The sequence below is a fragment of the Xiphophorus maculatus genome, chromosome 3, assembly GCF_002775205.1.
Source record: "Xiphophorus maculatus strain JP 163 A chromosome 3, X_maculatus-5.0-male, whole genome shotgun sequence".
NCBI classification, from domain to species: domain Eukaryota; kingdom Metazoa; phylum Chordata; class Actinopteri; order Cyprinodontiformes; family Poeciliidae; genus Xiphophorus; species Xiphophorus maculatus.
Genome location: NC_036445.1, coordinates 14077267 through 14102533, shown reverse-complemented (window position 1 = coordinate 14102533; position 25267 = coordinate 14077267). Strand labels below are relative to the sequence as shown.

The 25267-nt window shown below is 40.1% G+C and overlaps 2 protein-coding genes across 6 annotated transcripts in view; one reads left to right on the top strand and one right to left on the bottom strand.

The window, feature by feature from the left end:
- Positions 1–77: 77 nt before the first annotated feature.
- igflr1 (IGF like family receptor 1) lies at positions 78–4892 on the top strand. Its single transcript, XM_023331109.1, has 8 exons — positions 78–224; positions 309–501; positions 686–707; positions 786–833; positions 1710–1770; positions 1853–1924; positions 3316–3417; positions 3646–4892. Exons 1-8 carry the CDS (start codon positions 140–142, stop codon positions 3963–3965), a joined length of 903 nt encoding a protein of 300 aa, XP_023186877.1. The 5' UTR covers positions 78–139; the 3' UTR covers positions 3966–4892.
- A 76-nt stretch (positions 4893–4968) lies between these two features.
- Positions 4969–25267, bottom strand: part of kmt2b (lysine methyltransferase 2B) — a 34103-nt gene continuing 13804 nt past the window's right edge. For all 5 annotated transcript variants that reach the window (XM_023331103.1, XM_023331106.1, XM_023331107.1 and 2 more), the window contains 24 exons: positions 25003–25149; positions 24832–24924; positions 24640–24757; positions 24410–24523; positions 21759–21943; positions 21464–21565; positions 19091–19201; positions 18906–18982; positions 18546–18760; positions 18361–18464; positions 18131–18268; positions 17796–17954; positions 17587–17704; positions 17404–17482; positions 16475–16635; positions 16034–16201; positions 12986–15953; positions 11552–11652; positions 11256–11393; positions 10580–10832; positions 10242–10349; positions 8975–9058; positions 7759–7888; positions 4969–7666 (listed from right to left, as the gene is read on the bottom strand). In XM_023331103.1, coding sequence (XP_023186871.1) covers positions 7391–7666; positions 7759–7888; positions 8975–9058; positions 10242–10349; positions 10580–10832; positions 11256–11393; positions 11552–11652; positions 12986–15953; positions 16034–16201; positions 16475–16635; positions 17404–17482; positions 17587–17704; positions 17796–17954; positions 18131–18268; positions 18361–18464; positions 18546–18760; positions 18906–18982; positions 19091–19201; positions 21464–21565; positions 21759–21943; positions 24410–24523; positions 24640–24757; positions 24832–24924; positions 25003–25149 — 6147 coding nt within the window. In that variant the 3' untranslated portion in view covers positions 4969–7390. The remainder of the gene's footprint in view (positions 7667–7758; positions 7889–8974; positions 9059–10241; positions 10350–10579; positions 10833–11255; positions 11394–11551; positions 11653–12985; positions 15954–16033; positions 16202–16474; positions 16636–17403; positions 17483–17586; positions 17705–17795; positions 17955–18130; positions 18269–18360; positions 18465–18545; positions 18761–18905; positions 18983–19090; positions 19202–21463; positions 21566–21758; positions 21944–24409; positions 24524–24639; positions 24758–24831; positions 24925–25002; positions 25150–25267) is intronic.

Here is a 25267-nt window from a genome sequence, read left to right as displayed (position 1 = left end):
TCCTCCGGGTTCTTTATGGGCATTAAGGCGTGGTCAGTTTTCCGACAGAATGGAAGTGTACTATAAGTCACCATATGCTCCGCCTTCGACTATAAAATATTACGCTTCTTCACACATCATGTGAAACAGAGTGCAGAAGATGGCTCTCTCGGACAATTGCAAAGATCTAACTACCTTCTGGAACAGATCAACGAGACAATGTGACCCGTGTGAAAAAATAGCTGGTATGCATAATTTATATTATATTATATTATATTATATTATATTATATTATATTATATTATATTATATTATATTATATTATGCAGGATATGAAGTTGAACCTAATTGTGGACGCGACGATAAAGGTGGGTTCCACTCTGACACTCACAAGAAATGCAAACCCAACACTTTTAACGACGGCAGCCAGCATTACTGTCAACAATGTTCTACGTGTTCTCCTGACACTTCTGTACTGGAAACCTGCACTTCAATATCCGACACTATTTGTCAGGAAATAAGGTAAGAAAACTACGATCAGCAGAGCTATTTGTCAGGTAAATGCAACTTCTTTGCATTTTTGTGTTTGGATTACAATCGCGCCTGTTTTCAGCAAAGTGGATTTTTCGGTGTGAAACTTTCCGCAGAGTAAATAAACGATTTTCTCTTTTTTTTTTGGTCTTCCTCTGCTTCTGCATTACTGAAGAAATGAGTCGACAGCCCTCCCTGTGAGTCCGTTACCTTTGGTTCACTTTGACTTACTTTATCTCTATCGTGCATCACATCAACGTTTGCTTCTTCCTCAGAAATCCACAACCACCCATGCAGCAACATCATTCAGCATTGCAACAATGGTAATGTTTCCGATCGTCACTTTATCTGCAGTTTATTTTGGTTTGTGCAGGAAATAAGTAGGAAATATGCCCACGCATGAAAAAAAAAATCCCCAGCGACATGACTGTTGTGAAGTTTTATCTATGTTTCCATGAAATGTGTTATTTTTACGCATCTTTCTGCGTAAAGACATTTAGAGCAGCAGATTCATTTGCTTCTAGGATATTAGAATGAAATAGAAAAAAAAAAAAAACATTCGCTCAAAACGTTTTATGGTATATCCTGCGCATTCAATTTGAAATCAAAACTCGAAGGAAAACTTGTAATTTGTTAAATTTTTACAAAAACGGAGCAAATACAGCCCAATATGTTTTGTTGATGAACGCAAACAACAGTCTTTGTTTCTGAGAGTTGCTTCGCGTGTTGCACGAAGTTGCCCGACGTTTGGAATCTGTTAATATTCCACAGTTGTCTTGTTTGAGAATCGGGGTTGTTGAAATCCATGTATAAGGTTATGATCCAACTAAGTAATAGGAAAAGAGAAGTTTGCCCCTTGCATAAACATTTCATGAGTTTCCCCCTCTACAGTCTGCTTTTAAATCAACTTCTTTCTAAGCAATGCCAAAAGCTTCACGTAGTAGCTTCCCAGACAGGAATGCACTCTAAATCAGAACCACCTGTTTGACTCAGTTGTATAAGCAGGCACAATTGGAGGAACTCACGCTGTTACTCTGAATTTAAGTAGATGATTCACTTGCACGGTCATTACTGTTGGATTTTCTGGTTTTCTATTTATCCATGGCAACTACGAAATAATGATTTGCCTTGTGGGGAGATAATTTAGCAATGGTTATTTTGGTGATGTTGAAAACTTCTCTTTCCCCTTTTTTTTCCAGGAGAATAAAGAGGAAACATACATGACAACTGTCTCACCGAGTTCGCAGCACGCAGCTCTGTGTAAGTGACAAATACTGGCGTCTCCAAATCCCATTTTCTGTTGCCAAAATGTGACTTAAATTCTCTCTGTTATTCTTTCAAGGGACTGTACCAATAATAATTGTTCTCCTCCTGTTTGCTGGTCTTTTTGCTTTGATGATGAAAAAAAGAAGAGGTATGCAATGCGAGTTACTAACTTTCTTCATGGATATTCATGGATATTTGGGTTGTTAATGACTGTTGGCTTTTTCAACCAGGATGGAATAAAAATGGATCAAAATGGACCCTGTACATCACATGTACAGGGTCCATTATGAACATACGCAGTTAGCCATATTTGGACAAATATTCCCTTTTTAGTTGAAGCGCAGCTGGATTTTAGGGGAAAATACCCGATGCTCAGGCTGCGTATTTGTGCGCTCGTTTTGGCTGAATTGATGCCTTGTTTAAAGTGGTTGGTTTCCAGACACCAGCCAGGTGTTTAAGCCAGGAATCCTCTGCGAATATATCAACATTTCATTGGTTAAATGAAACTTTCAGCTTCCCATATGAGCAAACCCTTGTGGTAAAGGGAAGATGGGAACTGAATTACCACATTGTTTTTTTTTTTCTTCAGAAACAATCCTCTTGCTCAGCCTATGACTGCTGATTACTAATGCACTGATGCACTGCACAAACATGACACAAATCTCAACTTTTACAAGGCAGCAGTGTTTCCAAAAATCTCCCATTGTTTAACACTGGGAGATTGTTCCAACTAATTCTGAAGCTTTTTGAATTGCTACCAGAATGAAATAAGCAAAAGTAAAAAACAAACAAAAACAAGCTAGTGAATAATGAAAATAGCTATTCAAGCTTTTAACCCTAATTATTACACTCATAACTGCATTATAGCTCACAGTAAGATGCACTGTCTTATCTGACCTCTCTGCTGAGCTTATCTCAGTGCCCTTCACGACATCTGAAGCATCATGCGAATCACTGGTGTTGCAGAACAGCGTTTCAATAAACTGTAGAACTTTTTCAGGGTTGAAAGCTTGAGCCTTGACCATCCTCATCAATGCTTCCTAAAATGCTGCCTGGAGATACGTTTTATAGTCAGACAAGAGAAAGATTGAGCTATTTGGCCACAATGAATTTCAGGCTTTCAAACATAGGAACACTGACCCAGAGGTCATGCATGATGGTGGCAGTATCATGCTGAGGGTTGGTTTTGCTGCCAGTAGCACTGGTGCATTGCACAAAGTGATAATATATATATATATATATATATTTTTTTTTTTTTTTTTTTAAAGAATACGAGTATTTACGAGCGACTATGACTCAGGAGAAAGGTGTTTGTTGGTTGCTGGTTTTTTACAGCTACAATTATTTTTTTTTTGTAGCTGTAAAAAACAAAACAAAACGCAGACCGGTAATAAATAAGTCAAAAGCCTGAAAATGATGTAAATTCACGTCTGTGACGAGCAGATATGAACCTATGCTCGGAAATGTTGGTTTTGTAAACCCCCTTACTTAAAATCCAGCATTGCAAAAACTAACCGCGTCTCTTCTTGCTTTCCGCAGGCGTGTGTAAAAAAGCGTTTTACAGAAGGGCATCGTATAAGAATGAAGGATTTTCCCCCATCCAAGCAGGGACAAGCAGCGAAATGCTGGATGACGTGCTCAGTGAGTGAAAAATGTTTCCAGATGTGTTGCATGAAACCAACTGAGTTACAATCAAGCACATAGACGGTCTTTTACACACACACACACACACACACACACACACACACACACACACACACACACACACACACACAACAAAAGAGACCAAATAAAATTCCTGATGTCATCACAACCAAATAGTAATAGTTTGCCAATACCTTCTTTCTTTTTCTTTTTTTTTTTTTGTAGATGCCGATATCCTGTCAGCACCATTACACAAAGTTCTGGATGATCTCGATGTTTTGGAGGAGTTGGTGATTCTGCTGGACCCAGACACGCAGGGCATAAAGAGCACAAAGCATCTAGCGTCTCACTGCTCCTTCACTTCCACCTGGATCACCTACACTTACTCCATGAAGGATACGAAAAGCCCCCTGAAAGCTGTGTTGGAGGGGGTCACCAGCAAGCAGCCTGACTGGACGGTGGCCAACCTGGCCAAACTGCTCAGACAAATGAATCGCAATGACGCCATCAGCGTTCTGGCAAAACTCAGGCCTGAACCTGTTTAAAAAATTCACAAGAGTGACAATTTTTTGTCTTTCTAAACATGGAGTTGACGATGTTCTTTCAAACAGAACGGTGTAATATGACCTCAAACACATTAGTATTCAACTTGAGTTATTTTGACAAGAACAGCTCCCACCCATACACGTAAGATGTGGGATGTAGAAAAGTCCAGACTAAATTCTAGAAAAGTCCATCTGTGTTGAATGCATCATTCCTTGGCAAGTGAGCCAGGGAATGACGCAAAAGGCAACAACCTTGAATGAACCTTTTGTGCAGGAGCAAAATCTCACCATAATGTGTATTTATTTAAATCCAACTTTTTATTTGAGCTCACGTTCAACGGGGGGTGGGGGGGTGTTAAAAAAGAAGTCTGTACTTTTCCAGTTGTAGTAGTCAACAATAATCCACAAAGTATGTCTCTGGCACACAGAGAATGCAGCACAGAGGCCCACTTCTCTCGCTTTCAACTCTGAGAACAGGGCGTTCATGCAGGGATGACGTGTTCTTCGTAAATTAGGACATGCACACAGGAAATGCACTCAAATAAACGTAACCATAGACACAGTCAAAGCAGTCATTAAAACAACTGGAACTGTGTCATACTAGGAACCACATTCATCTTGAGACCACACAGACTCAGCAGGATGTTAAGGAAGACGATGAAACAAAATGCTGTTTTAGTGCCCATCTTCAGTGCTCATTGGGGGAGTGTTGCTATTTTCATATACGTCTGTGCAATAAAACATGATTTTAAGGCATATTAATGCATGTTTATGACAATGCCCCTCAAAATTCTGAAAGATTTCTGAAAATGTTTTTGCATTTGTTTGTATCTTTATACAATCATTCTTGACTGTTATTTTTATACTGAGAATCGTTTTATACTGAGAGGCACATGTGTTATTTTAATAAAAAAAATTTTAAGTAAACAACCATTTTCACTCCATTACCTTTGTGATTTTGCAGCATCATACTGACGTGTTACAATAAACAATTAAAATATGTTCAAACATCTTAACATCTTTATTAAGCAAGTAACATTATAAATAAAAAAAGTGCATAGAAAATTAAACAGGTTTAGAAATGTATATACAAATATTTACAAATATTTACAAACTCAGGGTTTATTTGTACATGGTAACAAAGACGTAAATTTAAAGAGGACAATTTTTCATTTGTCTTTTACACTTTAAAATAACCCTATTTTATATATTTATTATATATATGTATATTTATATATATATATTTATATAGGTGTGTATATATAACATACAGCTTTCTTAACAGATCCTGGGAGAGATGGTCATAACTTCTGCATTTAACTAGTGCTTCTGCAGCCTTCATTCCATGCACACAGAAAAAAAAAAAAGAAAAACACACAATATATACACACACACACGCACATACAAGATTATTAAAATCGAGCTTTTTAGTTTTTAAATCAAAGTCTCTTTTTGCATCAGTATTCCCAAACATCTGTTTAAGCAGCTGAGGTAGAAATCCTTGCAAGGAGTTAGGACTGACTCTGCTAATCTGGGTTGAAACCCAGTATCGGTCATGCAAATGAGAAAATGAGAAAACATGATGGAAATGTACTCCTTTGAGACTCTAAAACGGAAAACATGGGGAAAGACGATTGGGTTTCCAACAGACAAACAGTGCTCACTTTTAACTCTGGCTGATACTAAGATAGGCAGTATTCTACAATAAAAAAATAAAATAAAATGAATAAAAATACTTCTTTAAAAAAAAAGAAAAAGCTGTTTCAGGAAGTCATAAAAGGCCTAAATGTATGACACAATTGCCTGAAATGAAAATTCAAGTAAATAAATGAAACAAAGGACATCTGTAAACAAACAAACCAAAAAAAAATATATATATATATATATATAGGAAAGAGGGAGAACTCTATCAGTACACTTGACCGCCACCGCTTTATACACAGCACAACCTTTCACCATTGAAAACACAAATCAGAACGTGAATAAATACGATTAACAAGTGGAACAGCGTGATTTAGTTTTAGCCTAGTCATTAACAGCACTGAACAACTTACAACATTGAACAATTTTTTTTCTTTTTCAATTTTAAAGGTGCCGAATGCCCCCCCCCCCCCCCCCACATCAGCTCCGTGCCGACTGACTGACCGGAGCCGAACGCAAGCGCTCAGTAGCAATGCTTTTATCCCCAGTGCTCTCCTCGACTTCTAGACAAACTGTAGCAGGTCTCCGAAAGAAGAAAGTGATGTTTTGATGGTGATGTTTATTCGTGTGCAAGCGCCGGGCTGCCAAGTCTTTATTGCAGTAGGACCAGAAAAAATAAAATAAAAAAATCGAGCATCAGATAAAGAATAAAAGAGAATAAAATATATACTTTAAAAAAGTTCTTCCCTCCACAAATCTTCGCTTTTGGCTTGGGTAGTGTTTGCTACATACGCAGAGCAAATACGCTGCCTCTTGAGAAGCGCTTTTGTCTTTATATTTATGACACTATATCACCAGCACATTACGACATCCAATTTAAAACTGAACACTGGATGAGAGTGGATGGAGACGAGCTGATGATTGATGATAATCAGAAAATCTCGGCACACAAGTGATTTTAGGAGTAATGCTTGAGTGCATAAGTTTAACGTTCGTGATCTCAGCAGGGAAAGTAAAATATACATTTAAACAATTCCTGATTCTCAAGACATTTTAGTCCAACTAAAGTAAAATAAAGCTTTCAAAGCTTTAGCACCATGGTTGCTTAGTTATAAACAAAATTTACATCTAAAAAAAAAAAGAAAAATGTTGATTGTAAGTAAATTAAAACACATAAATACAAGATTGGGTGAATGTATGGCTCAAAAAAACAGACATCACCACTGCACAGATGGGGATATAATGCACCCACCACCAAAAAAAACAACAAAAAACTGAATGGAGCAATGGTGAACATTGTGAGTACGACTGGATGATGAATCCCAAAACTCATCAGGAACCAAAATGTAGCTATTGACAGATTTTCAGCAATGCTTCAAACACATAAGGCTTGGTGAGTGTTGGCATCCTCCATTTAAAATGAAGAAACTCCCCTCTTTGTTTCTGCTTTTTAACGTCTAGTTATAAATAGCAAAAACCACTTCCTTGCCAACTGCTGCAGCAGTCGAACATGTGGAGGTTCCTCACCCAAATAAAACAATCCTAATAATAAAAGAAGGTATACTGTGGAAATGTGAGTCAGGAAACGTCCCAAAAGTTGGATTTTCCTTACGTTCCAAGCCACATTATTTCCCGGGACTTATTCCTGACCATTCACGTGTATCCGGTCAGCGTGATAGTGGTTTATCCTCATTCCAGGCTGAGCAGGCCGCTGCTTGCCACCTTAATTTTAAGGCCTACTAGTGACCAAAGATCCTCAACTTTCTTGACATTCCACCGAGTCGTCAGTTGAGAAAGCGCCGGCATCGCCGGGCCCCGCAGTTACAGTTGAGCTTGTTGCTGGCGTCCTCGATGGGGAACTTGTAGTCGTAGGTGAGTTCCTCGCCCCGGTAGATTTTTCGGAGTGCGAAGATGACAATGTGCTTCCGGCCTTCCACGTTGATCACGCGTGAGTAGCAGTTGGGTTCGCAGGAGTGGTTGATGAACCTGGCCGCGTTGCCGTGCATGGTCGCGTCCACCACGTCGAAGTCGTCAATGCGGAACATGTAGCAGCCGATACCCTGAAGGGGAGAACATTGCACACGGCACTGTAGACGGCCCGTCACCTGATTGGCCTAAGGCTGAAGCTGGTCATAGAGGAGAGTCGCCCTACCTTGCCGTCGTAGTACTTCTCTCTTTTGTCGGTGAGCACTGAGCGGATGACGATGCCGGCGTACTCGATGACCATCTCCCCAGCTTCAATGTTCCTTTTGCAAAACAGACCGCGCCCGTGAATCGCAGACCTGCATTGACAAGGGGGAATACGTCAGAGAAAAAAAATGTGTTTGGGAATCTGCATGAAAAAAGTTTACATTTCCTTGTAAATCCCATGTAGATTCCTCTGAATTAAGACACTTAGTTCTTTTGTGAAGGCAGAAAGGAATGCAATGACCTGACTAACAGCACGTATTAGATGACATATTAATAGGTTTCACAATCCAGATTGTGAAGTACTTGAGGATGAATCCAGCCCTATTCCCATTACACACTATGAGACATTTTCTTGCATAAAAAGAAAATGATGACAACTTAATTTTTCATCTTGTGTTGACTCCTACAAAATGTACTACATTCAATTCAGTTATTTAAATGAATTTCCTCATTAAAGGTCATATTTATTTATACATATATGTAACATATGTGATTTTATTTAAATGGGAACATTCAGAAAGCTTAATGAACAAATATGTATTTACTTACTGAACAGAGACATTTTGACCATAAAAATGTGACTTGTTTTTGTCATACAATTCCCTTCAGTATTTTGGCCTTAACTGCAGAGAGCGCTTTGATCAGCACTACTTGTTTTCAAATGCTCTCATTGTTAAATTTGACTTGACTCATGGTTTTAATTATGTAAGCTCATTAACATCCATAGATATGCACAATACATAGAATGCCAGTTATCATGCTTTCATGGTCTGCATATTAAAATATTTGGCTTATTGGACAAACTAACTTCTGAAAATGTCCATATGGGACGGATATATTTAGTGGCAGAGATGCTAACACTCACAAAAAAATACCATAGAAGCAGAGTCATGGCAGAGTTCACATAATGTCAAACTACTGAAACCATAAGCATATTATCATCTTACTTCGAATGAGGCTTCACTAAAAAGCTGACCTTTAAATTTGAACACCTGAATAAACAGATGTCTGTTTAACAGGAAGACACCTGGTTTCATTAAAAACAAAACCGCTGGTGCTATGTAAGCTTATTTGACTGAGTGCCACCGTTCTTCACTGATCACCATTTATTATTATAGAAGTTGCATTAAAGCAACCTTCAGCAATAAAACCATGTTGGGTTTGTAAAAGCAGCTGACCTGTAGACTCCAACCGCCTCCTTGGACGTCTTTTCCAGATGTCTGAAACGCATGGCCATTGGCAGCTCCAAACTGGTAGCCCGTCTGAGAGAAAGAACAAAAAAATATGGACTCAGAGACATATACAACTCTGTGGTATTTATTTTAATTAATGGATATCCATCAATCGATCAACCGAAGATTAGAACTGGCTAATTTTATCGTGATAACTTCTGATTAGAGGTTTGATTTTTTTTATCCAATTGATTAAATGGATGTAATTCACATTACACATTTCCAGCCAATAAATCCATCACCCAACAACATGCGCATGTTAGAATTCATAAAAACATTTGAGAATTAGTTTCAGCTTATAGCTGCAAAATACATTTTTAAAAAAATCATTTCTGTAGTCAGACTGAAAACAAAAGAAAAAAAAAAGAAAATCAATATCATCCTCAGAGAAGTTTGTTTTTAAAAGTACTGAGACGAAATATGGCCCTCCATAGTGATTCATACAACAAACACTATTACATTATTCTTTTATTTATTGATAAGCTGTTTTGTAAGCAGCATAGCTCAGACTGCAAGTTAAGATTCAGTCCTGAATAATAAAAGTAAAACACAGGTATGATATATCAGCATCAACATCAGTATCGGCCGACATTAATCCTTTTTTAACATATTGGTATCGAGGCGATAAGTAAAACTGGGTCGACAGCAACAACTTATTCTTATTTCCTTCATTTTTCCTTTTGACTTTGTGCTTTAGGATGGGCTGGTCATGTGACAGTGATTCAGTACAGGATGTGATTGGATGTTTAACTGAACAGAGATGCAATGTCAGCGTTCTTGTTGTTGGGGTGTTAAAAGGGTAGTGAAATATATATGATATAAATAATATCCGCCAATATTGGCAGTCATATCTGCAATTTTTATATCAAATATCGACCCAAATTTTTATATCCTTGAATCCCTATAAATTAACTAACTTAACTTCAAAACTAAAAGACCCACATTTCGTGTGCTAGTGTAAAATAAACATCCTGAAACAAACTTGTTTTTAAGTACAACAATAAATGCATTTGATGGTCTTAAAAATTGGTCATAATTTTAAAATGACCAATGTTTAAACCAGTTCCGCTGAGGGCCAATGCTCATCAGTGTTCCAAGAACTGTGAGCACCAATACACCAGCCAGCTCTCCATCTGGCTGTCATGTCTGAAGGCTGAAAAGTTTCATTCTGACTCTCAAAGATCTAAAAGGAAGTACAAAGGTAATACAAGACCTTGTGGACTTCAGAAGTACTTCATCTTCCTCATCATCATATGGGCCAATGTCGGGAAGCTGTCTGTGCTGAGAAGCCAGGAAGTTGAACATATCAAATGTAGACTTCCTGTAAAAACACACAATGTAGCACATAGTCTAAATTAACACGTCGTTGCAAATTTGTTTTATTGAAACCACGCCTGGATAAAACCATCTCATTGCACATCTGCTCTGTGGTCAGCATTTGTTCTGTGCAAACAAGAGCAGAAACAGGTCTGGCTTTCATATATCAACAGGTGGATGTAACCAGAAGCAGGTTAAAAGGAAAATGCTGGCGAAACTATTAGGCAGTCATACCTGACATAGAGCTCAGAACGGGCGCAGCCGGTGGGATTGACGGGCAGATCGTCTTCCTGGCTGAACTGTTTAAAGAAACGGAAAGTATGTCGCTGACAGCGGTGGGCTCCTTCAAGTTGCTCCAGCAAAAACACGATGGCGTCGTGGACCAGCCCCAGCATGCGGGCGCCTGTGATCTTCTGAAAATTTAGGGGCCTGAGTCTTGCGATTGCTCGGGCTTCCTGCACACCATCAACCACTGCTTTCCAGGCCACTGGTGGGAAGGAATGAGGGGGAAAAAATGGCATCAAGCCATGACAAAAACCATACAAATCAAGGGAATATAGCATAAAACTTAGACTGACTACGTAAAGGAGTCGCTCATGTTTTTGAGGCAGGAACTGTGATGTTATGGGTTTGTTTCTCTTGCAAAAGCCCCAGAAATATTAGAGCAAGTGCTGTTATAAATTTTTATAACAGCATTTATAACAGAATCAATCTTAGAAATGTCAAGGGGTTTTACTAAAAATGTGTTTCACACTGCCAAAAAGACTGGAGGTGGGTCCATCCTGTGTTTTTCAGCAAGATAATGATCCAAAAAATTACAAAAACAGAAATATAAACAGTAATTTTCACACAATCCAGGATGACCTGTAGATTACAACTGTGAAAGGTCATTCCTGATGACTTTTCTTACCCTCAACGCTGTCTGCCTCCACACTGAAACCATCGTCGCTGGTAATCTCAAACCGCAGATGCGGCTGGTCTTTGTTCGTTGGACAGCCCTCGTCATCATCAGATGGTGTAGGTTCATCATCTGATGTGGAAGCAGAGCCTGAAAGCCACATTTCACACAGCTCATTTGTCACTGTGGAAATCCGAGTCCTACTGTTGTATTTTCAGAAAACGTTTTAAAGGACACTGAAGTATCAGTTCCACAAACGGCCCATTTTGAACAAATACGAGAAAAGGCCTGGACTGTCTGTGGAGTACCTGAGTATTTCTTCCAGTCGGTCAGGTTCATGTGACCCACCGCCTCCCTTGCTTGCTGTTTTCCTGGTTCACCCTGAGACAAGAAGCTCATGGGCTCAGATCTGGGGAGATAAAGAGGAATCTCTCTTCAAAACAAACTTAATATATTGACTGCATCAACACAATATAGTTGCAGAAATTTAAAAGGTTTTTATCGTTCATTATTTGTTACTGAGAAATACAAACCACAAAACTCTTATTTTAATTTTACGTCTCTGGATGTATTTCTGATATGCTTCAAAAATGTGTTTATATGTATTAGAGGTGAAACAGAGACTTACAATGGAAAACTCAAAAACTTTGTCCTTCAGCCACAGACATTCTGACCCAGAAATGAGCAAAAGGCAGAAGAAAGTGGGGATTTTTCAGTGAATCAGCTGCTAAATGCAGCAGTGCTTCCTACGGTCTGGCCAGAAAACATGTTTGTAAATGTTTTTGTGTTCAAGCCACACCGGAGAAGAACACAAGCTGCCGATTGCTTCCTGCTGCACAAGCAGCCAATGAAAATTAGCAGCGTTCCAGCACTTAGCTGGAACCTTTGCAGTCTTCAGAATGTTCCAGCTGCCAGCAATGTGGCTGAGCTGTTATCACACTGACACATCAAACTTAACTTAGCCACAACTTCCTTCCAGCCTTCACAACAAGAGACTTAAAAATACACCATCACATCAAACATCTACATATTCTAGATATCGATTGGGGATAACTCTAACCCATCCCAAAATATTGCTAAAAAATGAAAACACTATTTATTTTATACATTTGCCTTTTTCTGCAAATCAATGTTAATTAATGAAATAGTTTGTTGCTTATAGAGTTAAATTAACATTTTACAGCAAGATAAACATATAAGTGGAAAACTAGTGAAACTAAAAGGTGCTGCCTTTAATTTATCTCCAGAGCTGAATATGCTGAAATCTTAACGCTGAATAACATTTAGAGTAATAAAAAAAAAAACAGCTTGTTAAAACAGGCTGAGAACATGTAATTCAAGTCTAACATATTGACTTACTAAATGTTAAGTGTACTTAAATCAAGTTTGTCAAATTGAGCAAGCCTAATAAAATCTCTTGGCAAATGTTCTTTGGACAAAATGTTCTGTTATTTTCTATTTATTATTTCTTCCTTTAATAGCTAAAGTTAAACCCAAAATTAGTCATACCTTCTGGGCGGATTGACATTTAAAATTATTTTCATTCAACCGAAACATTTGCTCCCAATAGAAAACCATTGTTTCCCTTCTGAATAACAAATGGAGAAATAGTTAAGCCCTTTTTATAATTACTGACTAGCTTTTTCATTGCAAAAAAAAAGAACAAGAACATTTTTTTTTTTTAAAAACAAAACAAAAACAGCTAGAATTCAAGGTTTCAGTGTCACTGAATAAAAACTCACCCTGAGCTATCAGAATCACTCATATGCTCGATCTTCAGCTCATCCACGTTCAGGACCCCCTTCACCGTTGGGGTTTTGATGCGGACCCCCGAGGCTCTGCTGGACGCGCTTGGAAAAGCAGGCTTCCTGGGCTCCTCCTCTTCACTGATGCTCTCAGGTGGCAAGAAGTCAACTTTACACTTCTTTGTGACGATGCGGTCCGAGAGCGAAGACACTCTCTTCATGCGAACGTGAGAACGAGGGCGAGGCACCGGTGGTGGGGGCGGCGGCGGCGGTGGCGGGGCTGGTGGTGAGGGAGAACGTGGCGACACCGGAGGCTCAGGTTCAATTAGAAGGCCGGGAGGTAAAACCAGCGATGATGGACTCATTGTCCGGAGCCCGCTCCACTTGGGGGTGTAGTTACTCGCCATCGCTTGGTTGATGATGGCCTGGGCACTCTCGGCAGGACTCATCGGGACGTTTTCAGTGGACAAGGCAGGCTGTCCCACAACCTTGGAGGACTTGGATTTTCTGGATGAGCCTGACTCTTTCTTCTTCTTTGGTTTTTTCAGCTCTGAGACCGTTTCGTCTTTTGGAGTTTTTGTGTTTTTTCTGGACTTTTTCAAATTTGTAGAGGCCACGGGACCGTTGGTGTTGTGAGCAAGCAGCTGTGTAACGGTGGCTGGGTTCTGAGCTGCAGGTGTGGAGGGAGCAGGAACTGACGTCACGCTGGCGGCGGCTGGCGGAGCCGTCATGCTCCCAGCTGCGGCCAGAGTGGCTGAAAGAGCGTTGCTCTGCAAAAGGCTGGCGATCTGGGTGACACAGTTAAAGGATGGGGAGTGAGGGGTGGGCAGCTGGAAGGTGTTGCTCTCGGGGTTCTTTACGAAGATCTGCCCGAGGCGGTTGACCAGCAGCACATGAGGAGTGGGATCGACATTCGGACCGCCTACCTCCTTCACTGTGAGGATGGCGTGGCCCGGTAACGCCTGGGGCAACACCTGCTGGTGGGGTTCAATGGCTGGCCTTGGAGTGGAGAAGTTGATGGAGATGGTGTGACTGGGCGTGGCTTCCTTCTGCACAGTGGAGGAGCTGAAACCATTTAGGACTACAGGAGCAGAGGTGGTCTGCAGTGGCGGCGTGGCGGCTGAACTCTGCAGCCCGGGAAGAGTCGATACAGAACCAGAGGAAGAAACAGCGCTTACAGAACTGAATGGCTGTGTTTGAGTGGAAAACAGAGCTGCACAGGTTTCAGTTGGGGAGCCAGCCCCTAATCCGACTGGTAGTCTTGGGTCATTCTGAGGGTCGTTTAGCTGCATTTGGCTAATAGCTTCTACAGGAGTGAGGGTTGTTAGCTTAGCGGACAAAGGTTCCATGCAAGAGAAGCTAGGGGATTCTTGAGGTACCGTCACGGGCTGAAGTGTAATACTGGTCAGAGGAGGTTGACTGAAATCCGGTAAACAAGAATACACCTCAAGAGAATCTACAAGACATTGAGAGGGGTTTTGAGCATCTGTAGACAAAAACGGGGAGGGCTGGAGAAGGCCTAACATGGGGCTCTGGTTATTCTCGGCTGAATCCAGCAGATTAGGTGCTATGTGGTTTATCAAAACAGTAGAGCCCTCAGCTGAAGAAGCCAAGTTGGGACCTTCAGACTCAGAGTTCTGGACTTTAGAGGTTTCAGGCCCTTTATTTTCAGTTTCTTGCAAAACCGGAAGTAGTTCGGTAAAACTTGAGCTGCCCTCGCATTTCTCAAGTAGAAGAGGCGCTTCAGAGGCAAAACCTAAACTGGAACCAGACAACTCCTCTGAAAATGACGTCTCAGGCACCTTAGTGAGTAAGTTTGGAAGAGACTCAACAACTGGAGAAGAAAGTATAGATTCCCGATCTACTGAAGGAGTGGTTGTGGTGTCACAGGACAGTGGTGGACATGGGGTGGGATCATCAGTCGTACTTTTTCTGGCAACTGAAGGTTCTGATGGCTTATTATCAAATGACAGATTAGCTAATCTTGAGCTGTTTATAATTTTAGGAGGACTTTTACTGTTATGGGTTTTTCCTGGTATCTGATTTTTCCTGGGCCCATCGACTTTCTGGGCATCATCAGTAGCTGCTACACTCGCATCACTCTCAGTACCATCATCTATCCCATCCAGCTGAGCCAAGGGCCGGGTAGAGGAAGAAGAGGAAGGAGACTTGGATCGATCTTTGGATACCGGGCAGCTGACTACAGTTCGTGAGAAGTTTAAATAGTGCTCCATATCTTCATCCGAAGAGGTGCTTCCCAGGTCTTCCTTTGCTGAGGCAGCAGAACGTGGAAGATTTGGAACGAGGGGTTTCCTCTTATGTACTTCTTTGGTTCTTCCCCAGAACTGCTCCGAATCGTCACCTTCAACCACTATCTGCCCCCCGCAGTTCATAGCCACTCCTTCGTTCAGAAGCGTTTCTTCAATCTCGAGTTCTGTCCGCATCTCTTCACCCAGACTCATACTGGAATCTCGGTGAAAGGAGCCGAAGGGGAACTGGTCGTCGTTCTTGTCTAAGTCTCCGTGGGGCGAAGCACCGTTGGTTGGAGAGACATCCTCAGGCTCCGGTGAAGCTAAAAAGTTGTGCGGCACCTCGACCGAGTCTGAACCACTCAGATCAAATGACAGGCGGTTTCTGGGTAACTGCTGCGTGGAGGCTGTGCTGTCCTGCCAGTGAGACTGAGGGAAGAAGGAAGTGGAGCGGACCGAGGGAGCGTTTCTACCTCCCACTGAGCGGGATGAGTTCATTAGGTTGTCTGAAACACCGAGCGGAAACAAGGGGGAGGTGGGGTGAGCAGATTTGCCAGCACGGAGGGTAATGGGTCCGGTTAATGAAGTCACGGGAGGGGGGGACATATGACTCCTTAGGGAAGGGGGCTGTGAGTGTGGGCTGTGACGGCGAGCTCTTCGTGTCTCTTCCAGATCACTAATGGTCAAGATGTGGTGAGGTTTTGCCTGGATTACACCTAAACAGAAAGAATTGGACTATTTATTTTTGTGGGTAGTTTTCAAACATTTACATGTGACCTTTGAAAAATGAACAGACCTGGGCTTGGCAGAGGACGGGACAAACCTCCAGCTGGCCTCCGATGAAGGGGATGATTGGGAACTTTTGGCTTTGTACCCTGATCAGACTTTGTGGGAAGACCTGGAACAAGAGACTCCTCTGCAGGGGGGTGGGCTTCTGTTTCCTCAACCTCCTGGGCTGCACACTCTGAAGATTCATACCAAACATGTGAGACCATCTAGCATCTACAATCCTGCTATTATTTGCACAATTTTCCACATTTCTTAGGACAACTGCATATTTTTTCCTACATTACACATTTGACATTACTGTAGAGTTTGTTTTTTATTTGCCACTGCTATCTTTAAACGTATCTGCATGCTTCTGTTTTACAGCCGAATTTTCCCATTGAGGGTCTGCAGAAGAAAATAAGTTTCTATTCTGCTTTGGAAAACACTTTTTCATCGCTACATCACACACCAGGTAGCTGACGTGGACTGTGAGCAATAGTGTGGTTGTCTCCTTGGTCAGGCATTTCTTCAACAGGCTTCTCTGGTACGACAGGCCGGACCTCCCGAATTTTACACGTGTATCTGCACCGCCGTAGAGGGTTCAATGTACTCCAGTACCACCTGGAACACCTGAAAAATAAACAGATGTTCTAAAGTTATTGCACCATTTTAACAAAATTAATTCATAAATTAGTTATGTATGCAAGGATGATGGAAAAAATGGGTATGCAGCAGGCAGGGAAGCTCTTTTTTTGACCTGGAAGAGGAGGAGGGAGACTCACAGTCGGAGACCAAATCATTAGTTTTTGAAATTGATAGAGGGGCTGGGGCATACAGACAGACCTAGAAGTTATGTAAGCTCAGTGTTTTGGTGTCTTGTGATACGTTTGTGGATTCTTTAACCTTTTTCCAACTCGAATTTTATGGTTTTACGTGACTGAAGACTCAACGCGCAATAACAGTATATCCCCATGAAACAAATACACACAGTTCAGATTGTGCTGAAAACAATTATACCACATAGGGAAATGTTAATGGTTTTTTAAATACAAAAGGTAAAATTACTAAGAAATAACCATATATAAGCTGGACACCATAGTCCTGTCATGAAATTTTCAGAGGCTGAATTTTAGATTTTTGCTGTTATGTCAAACTGCAAATTATGAGCAATAAAAGCTTTAAATATATCATTATGCTTGTGTAATGAATCTACATAAAACAAGTTTCAGTGGATTATATAAATGAAATCAATTGTTTATATCATGTTTTGATTTCTTGAACTGTACCTCTATATGCGTTTATTTGATTTATTCACCAATTTATTTTAATTTACATATTTTTGCAGCAAATTTGCTTTTCAGATACACTTAAAAGTTCAAAAGGTAAATTGCAACTTACTGAAAACTGACAGGGAACAGTTTGCCTTTGTTAGCAGACAGTTCAGACAGCATACCCAACTTGTCAATCTGCAGAGAACCTGCAAAGAAACAAAAGAAATATCAATTATTAGGCCAAATTGGCACAACATAGCCAAATAACATAAGGAGAGCAATAAGATCAGATAAAAATAGAACTATTTACCAATCATCACATTGATCAGTTCGGGTTCTAATCCAGTCAGGAACTTTCTACGAAGGCTGATCCCTTCAAAATCCACATAGACTCTGCGGTTTACTTCAAACTCTTGACCAGTTATCATCTGTACAAGAGAAGAAAGCTGCTTTAGCACCACAGGTCGAAATGGTTGCTGCATCCAAAAGGAGACGTTCAAAGAGAGGTCTGGAACTTACCCTGCCGGTGATGAGATGTCGATGTTTGTGGCAATAGACCTTTTTATCATCCTGGAACACACATTGCCGCGAGCGCGCACACATGAAATGGTAGTTGCTTTGACATGATGTCAGGCAGCAGCCCACTGTGGCACCAGTCTGATTACAGCGTTCACACCGCTGATGACATTAGGAAAGATGGAGAGGAAGAACAAAACATAAAGCTGAGTCAAGAACTGCGAACAGCTAAAACTTTCCTACAAATAAATATATCCGTTTGCTGGTCTGCATATACACACAGATTTCTATTTATTTTGCTTCAGTACATTTAGAAATATACAAATCCGTTTACTGACCATCAATCGGCCCCTTGTCACAGCGCTGTGCACATGCAGCAGAGAGCCGTTATCTTCTTCAAAAACCTCAGCAGACCATAAACAGCAGTTGACATGGGCCCACTCATTCTGGCCCAGGTAGAGCAGCCTGCCAGCTTCCTACAGGTATACAAACATAGAGCACTAAGTTACCTGGTAACACAGCCAGAGCAGCTATAAAAAACAATGATGCAAAGTACTGCATTTCTTACATTGGGTTTGAGGTCTCCATATTTTTGGCACAGAGAGCACTGTCTTTCATCGTCTTTAGACCACCCTGTGTCCAAGTCAGCTTTGGAAAGTCTACCTCTTTTCCCTATGAAAACCACAAATATGACCACTTTGAGCCCCAAACACTCACAAAACCTCCACCATGACCTCAGAATGACAGACTTGCCTTTAAATTTGGCTGCTCGGCTATTTTTGAAGTGGTTTTGGCTCGCCGAGTCCCCCGACATGGGAGTAGCTGCCTCCTCTTCCTTTATGTCCAAGCTTTGCTGTCCGTTGTCATCCTGAAGGAGGCCCAGCGGAGGCCTGGACTCCTTCCTCTCCTGCCACTGGGCATAAACATGCTCTGTCGTGGGAGGGTGAACAGCTGTCGACAGCATCCCTCTAAACAGAGAACAAAAACATTTCAAATTCAACTTGCAGCCATGAAAATACTGAAATGAGCAGACACAAATACCGGAAAACTGAAGACAGTAAGTCTCATTTTAAAGAACCAATTTATGACAAAAAATATATAATCACTACTCACGCTGGTGCATCTTTGGTAGAAAGGTTCCACAACTTTGGGTCTTGGCTGTTAAACCAGTTAAACACCTCTTCAAGGAGCTAAAAAGAAATACAATTTTCATTTCCATTTTTACACATAAGTGCAAAACAAATTCCCCTCTGTGCACGACTAAAGGAAACTGAAGTGAACTCTGCAACTTGGAGTACCTTCAGGTAGTAAGAGCGTGCCAGGGCTGTGGGTCTTTGCTCCTCTGGGAGATGGTCTTCTTGCTCCAGCCTTTTTCGTATTACCTGAACCACATCTTCATGGAACATTTTCTATTCAAGACAACAACACCAGGATTCAATTAGCCACAAATGTTACCATTTATAGTTTATGCACGCATGGAATTTCTTAACATTCAGAACATTTGAAAAGAAAACAATGAACATAGGCTATATTGTCTGTCTGTTGCATAAATCACCAAATGAAACAATTATTCAGATTGTGGCTTCAGGTTCTTCAGGATGTCAAAGGACTATTTTACAGATCATTCGACATATGAATAAATCTAAATCTGTTTTATTATAAAATCTGTAATATCACATCTGAACTGGATTGTCATGCGTCAGAGTGGGTACACAAATTAAAAAAACAACTTAGGATGCGTTTTCCATATGCTCAACAGCAGAAAGTCTGTTAGGGTTAAAGGGATGTGAGGATCTAAAAAATGCTGACTAGCAGCCAACACAGAGATTAGGATGCCATTTCTAATCATATGATTATAAATTGTATGATGATTTATAATCATCAGATGATGAGTAAATAATCATCATATGATGTTTGCACAACTGCATTTTTATAATATGACTCGGCTAGATACACTTCTTCTTCCTCTATGTTCAACATGGGAAAAAAACAAAACTACAAGTAAGATGTTGAAGTTATTAGTCATAGTCACCTGAAAATCAAATTACGAATAAAACAAATGTAAACAAAAGTGATTTAAAAAAATCTAATTTTTTTATCATCAATCAAACGGATCATCTCAGACGTGTTGCAGCAGATGTTACCAGAAGGCGGTGAAGAGAGGCAGGGATGTTTACACAACCTGGTCTTTGTAAGATGTTTAGTCTTCACTATTTGCAGAGAAACGCTATAAGAGCAACACAGTCCTCCAGCTGATATTTGTTGTAGAGCAGCTGCTTGTGAGTAATCATACCTCTAAACGGCCAGGTTTGTCTATTACCAGGTCACCAGCTGGTCAGATTTGTTGGGACGGGCAGCATTGTATCAGAGTATATCTGATTACTCTCAGTTTAGCAGCCAAAACAACAAACACCATGGTTTGTGGCTCTACCAAGATGGTAAACTTCTACAATAACAATTTGTCCTTCAGACAGGATAAAGCTAACTTGCAGTATCCCCTCTACTCATAAAACCCAACTATTTGAATTTCGTGTACTGTGCATACAGACTGGAATTTATGCTGGACAGACAATAAATAGAGGAGATATCATGGATGTGTTTGTTACAGTATAATGAAATTATGAAAAATATACCCGTTGCTGTAAATGAAAATTCTAACATTGACGCTTGAGTTTAAACAACACAACTGATGAATTTCCAAACAATAATGATGAATGATATAAAATGTTAACACAGCTATACATGAGTGATGATTTGAAACTTAAACAAAGCGTTCTGAATAAGACAAAAGTGTCTCTTGTCTGGAGATGGGCAAAATGTTAGAAGTTGGCAAAACTGATCACACCAATAAGCATAATTAACCATAAAAAAGTAGAATCATTTTAAAATAAAAAAAACAGCAATGTGAAATCTTTGTCCAATGACGAACAATAAAAATCAGAGAATTTCAACGGTGTTTATCAACACCAAACTAGAAGTACTCCCAATCACCTACAGCCTTTGAAAATAATCTTTTTAACCCAACGAACGTCACTGAAGCTAAAGCTTTATTCACCCTGATAATTTTATGCTATAAACGCACAACCATGCAATTTTCCAGAAGAGTCTATGCCATTGTTCATTCACAAAAACACAAGAAAACACATAAGAAATATTTGCAGTTCTTTCCATGAGAATGCCACCTTTTGCATCGTAGAAAAGTCCAAGATAAATTGCAAAATACTCCAAAAATCCTCTGACTTAACAAAACTCAGTATATTCAGGGTTTAAGCTCCATAGAAAAAAAAGAAGTCCAAGATTTTTGGACAGATTGCCAAGAGAAACCTTTGCAGTCCTAAGGTGATGACATAGTGTTTGGTTTGCAAAACTAAACCACAAAAAATCTTAAAAAAAAAAAAAAAAAACTGTCGAAAGTAAAACACTGACATGGTTGTGTAAGCATATTTTAATATACAAAAGTTTTTTCATCAGTTCTGCAATTGTGCAGATAATTCTAATATCTTTTATAGGTCATTTTTATTGATTCCGGTTAGAACCGGATGAACTTTGAGGAAGAGAACCTCCACTTTCGAAAGCATCTGATCTTTCTACTCTAGGTAACAGCCGTACATTTTTAACAGATTACTTAAATGTTGATATTAAAAAATTATAAGAATTACTTCTCTACTCACTAGCGTGGTGTACAGGCCTTTGTCAAACTTTTTGCCGACGGCTCTGAGGTCACAGGCCGGCTGGTTCTCAACTCCACTGTCAGGGTCAACCCACTTTTCACACTGAAACAGAAACCGTTGTACATATGGAACCAATACATTTAAAGGTTCCAGTGACATTTCTGTCCACCTACTAAGTATAACACCCTTTTTCAGAATAGAAACAGTCTAGCACTATTTAAATTTAAAGACATTTTAAGCAAGTAAAAAAAAGCTCTCATTTCACTAATAAAGGAGGGGAAGTTTGGTCCACTACCTGAGAGCATGTGACAAGGTGCTGGGTGAGAGTAGAGGAGAGCAGGCAAGCCAACACCTTCTCCACCCCGGCTCTGAGCTCAATGTACAACAGCTCCCTCCAGGCGCTGGGCTGGGTGACGCTGCACGGCCGGCAGGAATACACCACGCTTTCTGGCAGGCTGGACAGGATCTCATATAGCTCGTCTGAAAGGGTTTACCAGTAAATCAGGGTCAGGTTTAAACCACCTCTATATCTTGCAAACGTATCCTTAAATTCACAACCGCTCTTAACATTCTTAACCTACTGCCATTTTAAAATAACCTAGTCAAAGTCCAGACCAAGCTTTCTAATCCACTGCAGAATGACTTTAAAAAGGATGTTGACTAAGCCCATCACGATGCACGATAAATTCAAATGAGCTTGATCATTTCCATTCTGATAATTGATATATTTTGAAGGGTAAATTTGTTTACAGAGACTTCACAATCCATTTCATTTATAGCTACAGCTGTGTGTGGTTTTAATTTCCATTTCATTTATTATTTTTGGTCATTGCATTTTATCTTGAATATCTAAAATATTTTCCAGTTCGAGTGTTAAACTTTAAGTTTGTAAAGAACGTTTACTAGTTTGTGATAGTGAACTTGCATTATAATATCATTATCGATAGAGAGATTACCAGTCGACGTCACGTTGCGTCATCAGCCACTCTACTGTGCATCTCATCGTCAGGATGCTGGCAACAATACATTATTTTAACTAAACTATTTACAATTAGGCTAATACATTTTTAATTTCTGAAGGCTTAGTTTATCACCTGCCTCGATGGATACAGCTACATCTTCGTTTTCCCTCCAATGGGCTCTTTGCACCTCAGCTTCCGCATTTGGGGAAAAGCGGCTCAATCTTTTCCGATCTATTGAAAAAGTCTCTTTACACTGGGTATTTACAGGGCTTGTCCAAGGTAACAATTAATGATGTAGATCGATCCGATGCCCCGACAAGTAAGCTGGAGAAAGGTTTTAAGATGTCTGCCTCATTATACACAGATACGAAGGTGACTTTTACTTTCTTTAAACTTTGTGGCTAACATTAGCTTTAGCTTATGCTAGACATTTTTCTTGTAAAAATGTGCTATTTAAGTATCTAAACATTTTTCATCCATTCTAATGGACAATGTTTTTACCTTGTTTTCAAGTATATTACGTGCGTTTATTGTCGTTAGTGTCAGAGACCAAGTAACGGGGGATTTTACAGTTCAGGCTTTTTGCTTCTGAAGCCTGAGGAACAACAAGCCCATAGCTTAACAGTAGAGCAGCTCTGGTGTCGGAGTTCTAGTTCAGAAGACTGTCCAGGTTCAGAGTTGTTGCTTTTAGAAAAATATGGCCGTTTTCCTTAAGGTCTCCGTGTTATTTCGCTTTATTAGTTTTGCATGCTTCTTGTGCAGCAGCACAGTGTTTACAGCAGTGTGTAAAGGCGGATCAGTTGCTCGGCTGTCTGGCTCTGGTCTGCTCTCTCGTTCCCATAAACTCTCTTTCAAGCTGAATACAGAAGTGATTCCATGGAAATAACACAGGAGGCTCCTTTACCTTCTTCTTTAGGCTGAAGAAGTTGATCTGGAGTGAAGTGAAGGCTGTAAACTTTGCTGTGCAGCGTTAGCGTTAACTGGTAGCGATGAATATTTACAAGCCACCGTCATCTTAATTCAGGACCGCTTGGAAATCCATGAAAACTTAAAAGCCCATTATATTAGGAAGACAGCAATGTTCATAGTATTGTTTTATTTGCGTCTGAAATAAGACTTTGTCTTTTCTAGCTGTCATGGTAACTCAAAGCGGAAAAAAGAGAGCTGCATTTGCACATGCGGTTGTGACGTCAGCGCAGCAGGTGCAAAGAGCCCATTGCGACCAAACTAAGATTATTTTATTTTATTTTTCCCTTGCATGCTAAATATGAACTCTGTTTTTTGTTATATATTAGAAACTTACATTTTACAAAAACAGTATTGTGGTGACCCTATTGCTCACCATGTATACGTTTGTCTTATTAAGAGGAACTGAACATGTCTCATTAAGAGTTGATGATTTTTCAGTGAACAAATTACTTTTACATTGCTAGAAAGTAATAATGTCCGACGTTAGGGACATTTATTCTCATCATTTATCGACTCATCTGCATTTAATTAAGATGCATCTCATTCCCTAATGTCAATTTTGTAGCATAACTTATTGTATCACGCTGTGTTAAACAGTTGTAGTACACTGCTAGCTAATGTTAAAAAATGTGGGAGAGATTTAAAATCCAGTCTGCCTCTTTCTGCAGTTAAGTCAAGCACGCATCTGCAGTGTTTATAAATAATCCCTCTATTAATAATGTGAAAATGGTCTCAAAACGACAGTTTTATGGAGACATACATCAAGGAAACTGATGCTTTAACTGTTGCAAATAGTAGTTCTACAAAATACTGGCACCTTTTCAAAATTTCCTTTGCAAGGAAAATAATATTTTTACAGTCAAGCACTATTATTCTCAGTCAATCATACAAAATCCCAGTAAAATACAGTAGTTTGAAGTCGTAGCTTTAAAAAACATGACATAGTTTGAGGCAAGGCACAGTCTATGAAAATGAGTATAAACACTAAAATATGATTTCATCCAATAAAAATCACCTGTTAGATCCTCACACTTGGCGTGTACCCAGTGGTTACAGGAGCCGCACTGCATCATCTGACTATCGTAGTCATTGTCTTCGTAACACTTGAAGCAGATTGGACAGTAATTACCTGAAAGAATCAAAGAAAAAAAAAGACATAACCAACAACATGAATGATTATGCCTGAAAGCAGCAGCTGGTTAAATAATCAATCAATGTACTGGCAGAGCTTAACTGCCCCCTCACCCTGGTCGAAGAGGTTTGAACAGTCTGGACAGAGGCCCTTGTCATGGTTCCAATCAGTATCCCAGGTCTTTCCTGGTGTCACACCACAGCTTTTGCATCGGATGCAGGTTGTACAAACCTACAAGAAAACATCATATTAGCTGGAAAGCAGAAAAACCTAAAAGTATTCAAGACAAACTTCCTAAAACACACCCAGGCCTTCCTCTTCTTGTTTTGCTTGGGATAGTTCGGTCCCAAACAGGAAGCATGGTAACAGTTCTGGCATCGATCGCACTCCAGTAAAGGCTGAGAAAACATTGTGAAGACAAAAATAATGGGAAAATTGTCTCATTAGAATTTCAGCAGCTAAATAAGCATTTGTACCTTGGAGAGTTTGTTCTTCCCTCCACACACGTGGCAGAACTTGCAGCGCCTGCAGCACCAATTTTCCTTATTCTCCTCCGATGGGCGATCCGCGGGTTCAAGGCAAAACTGGTGGAAGGGTTCACAGCATACTTGGCAGTACAACATCTGCAAAAATAAACAAAGTACACTCCCTTCAAAAGAAATTCCCCAATACTGTTAGCATGTCAACATAAAACGTAGCTGCCATATGTTTATCCGCTAACACAGAAGCTAACAGTTTCCC

Excerpts from the sequence above, each read along its gene's own strand:
- igflr1 (XM_023331109.1), top strand. The coding sequence starts at position 140 with ATGGCTCTCTCGGACAATTGCAAAGATCTAACTACCTTCTGGAACAGA. Across the intron at positions 708-785 it reads ATGAGTCGACAGCCCTCCCT|AAATCCACAACCACCCATGC; the intron begins GTGAGTCCGTTA and ends CTTCTTCCTCAG. Across the intron at positions 1,925-3,315 it reads GATGATGAAAAAAAGAAGAG|GCGTGTGTAAAAAAGCGTTT; the intron begins GTATGCAATGCG and ends TGCTTTCCGCAG.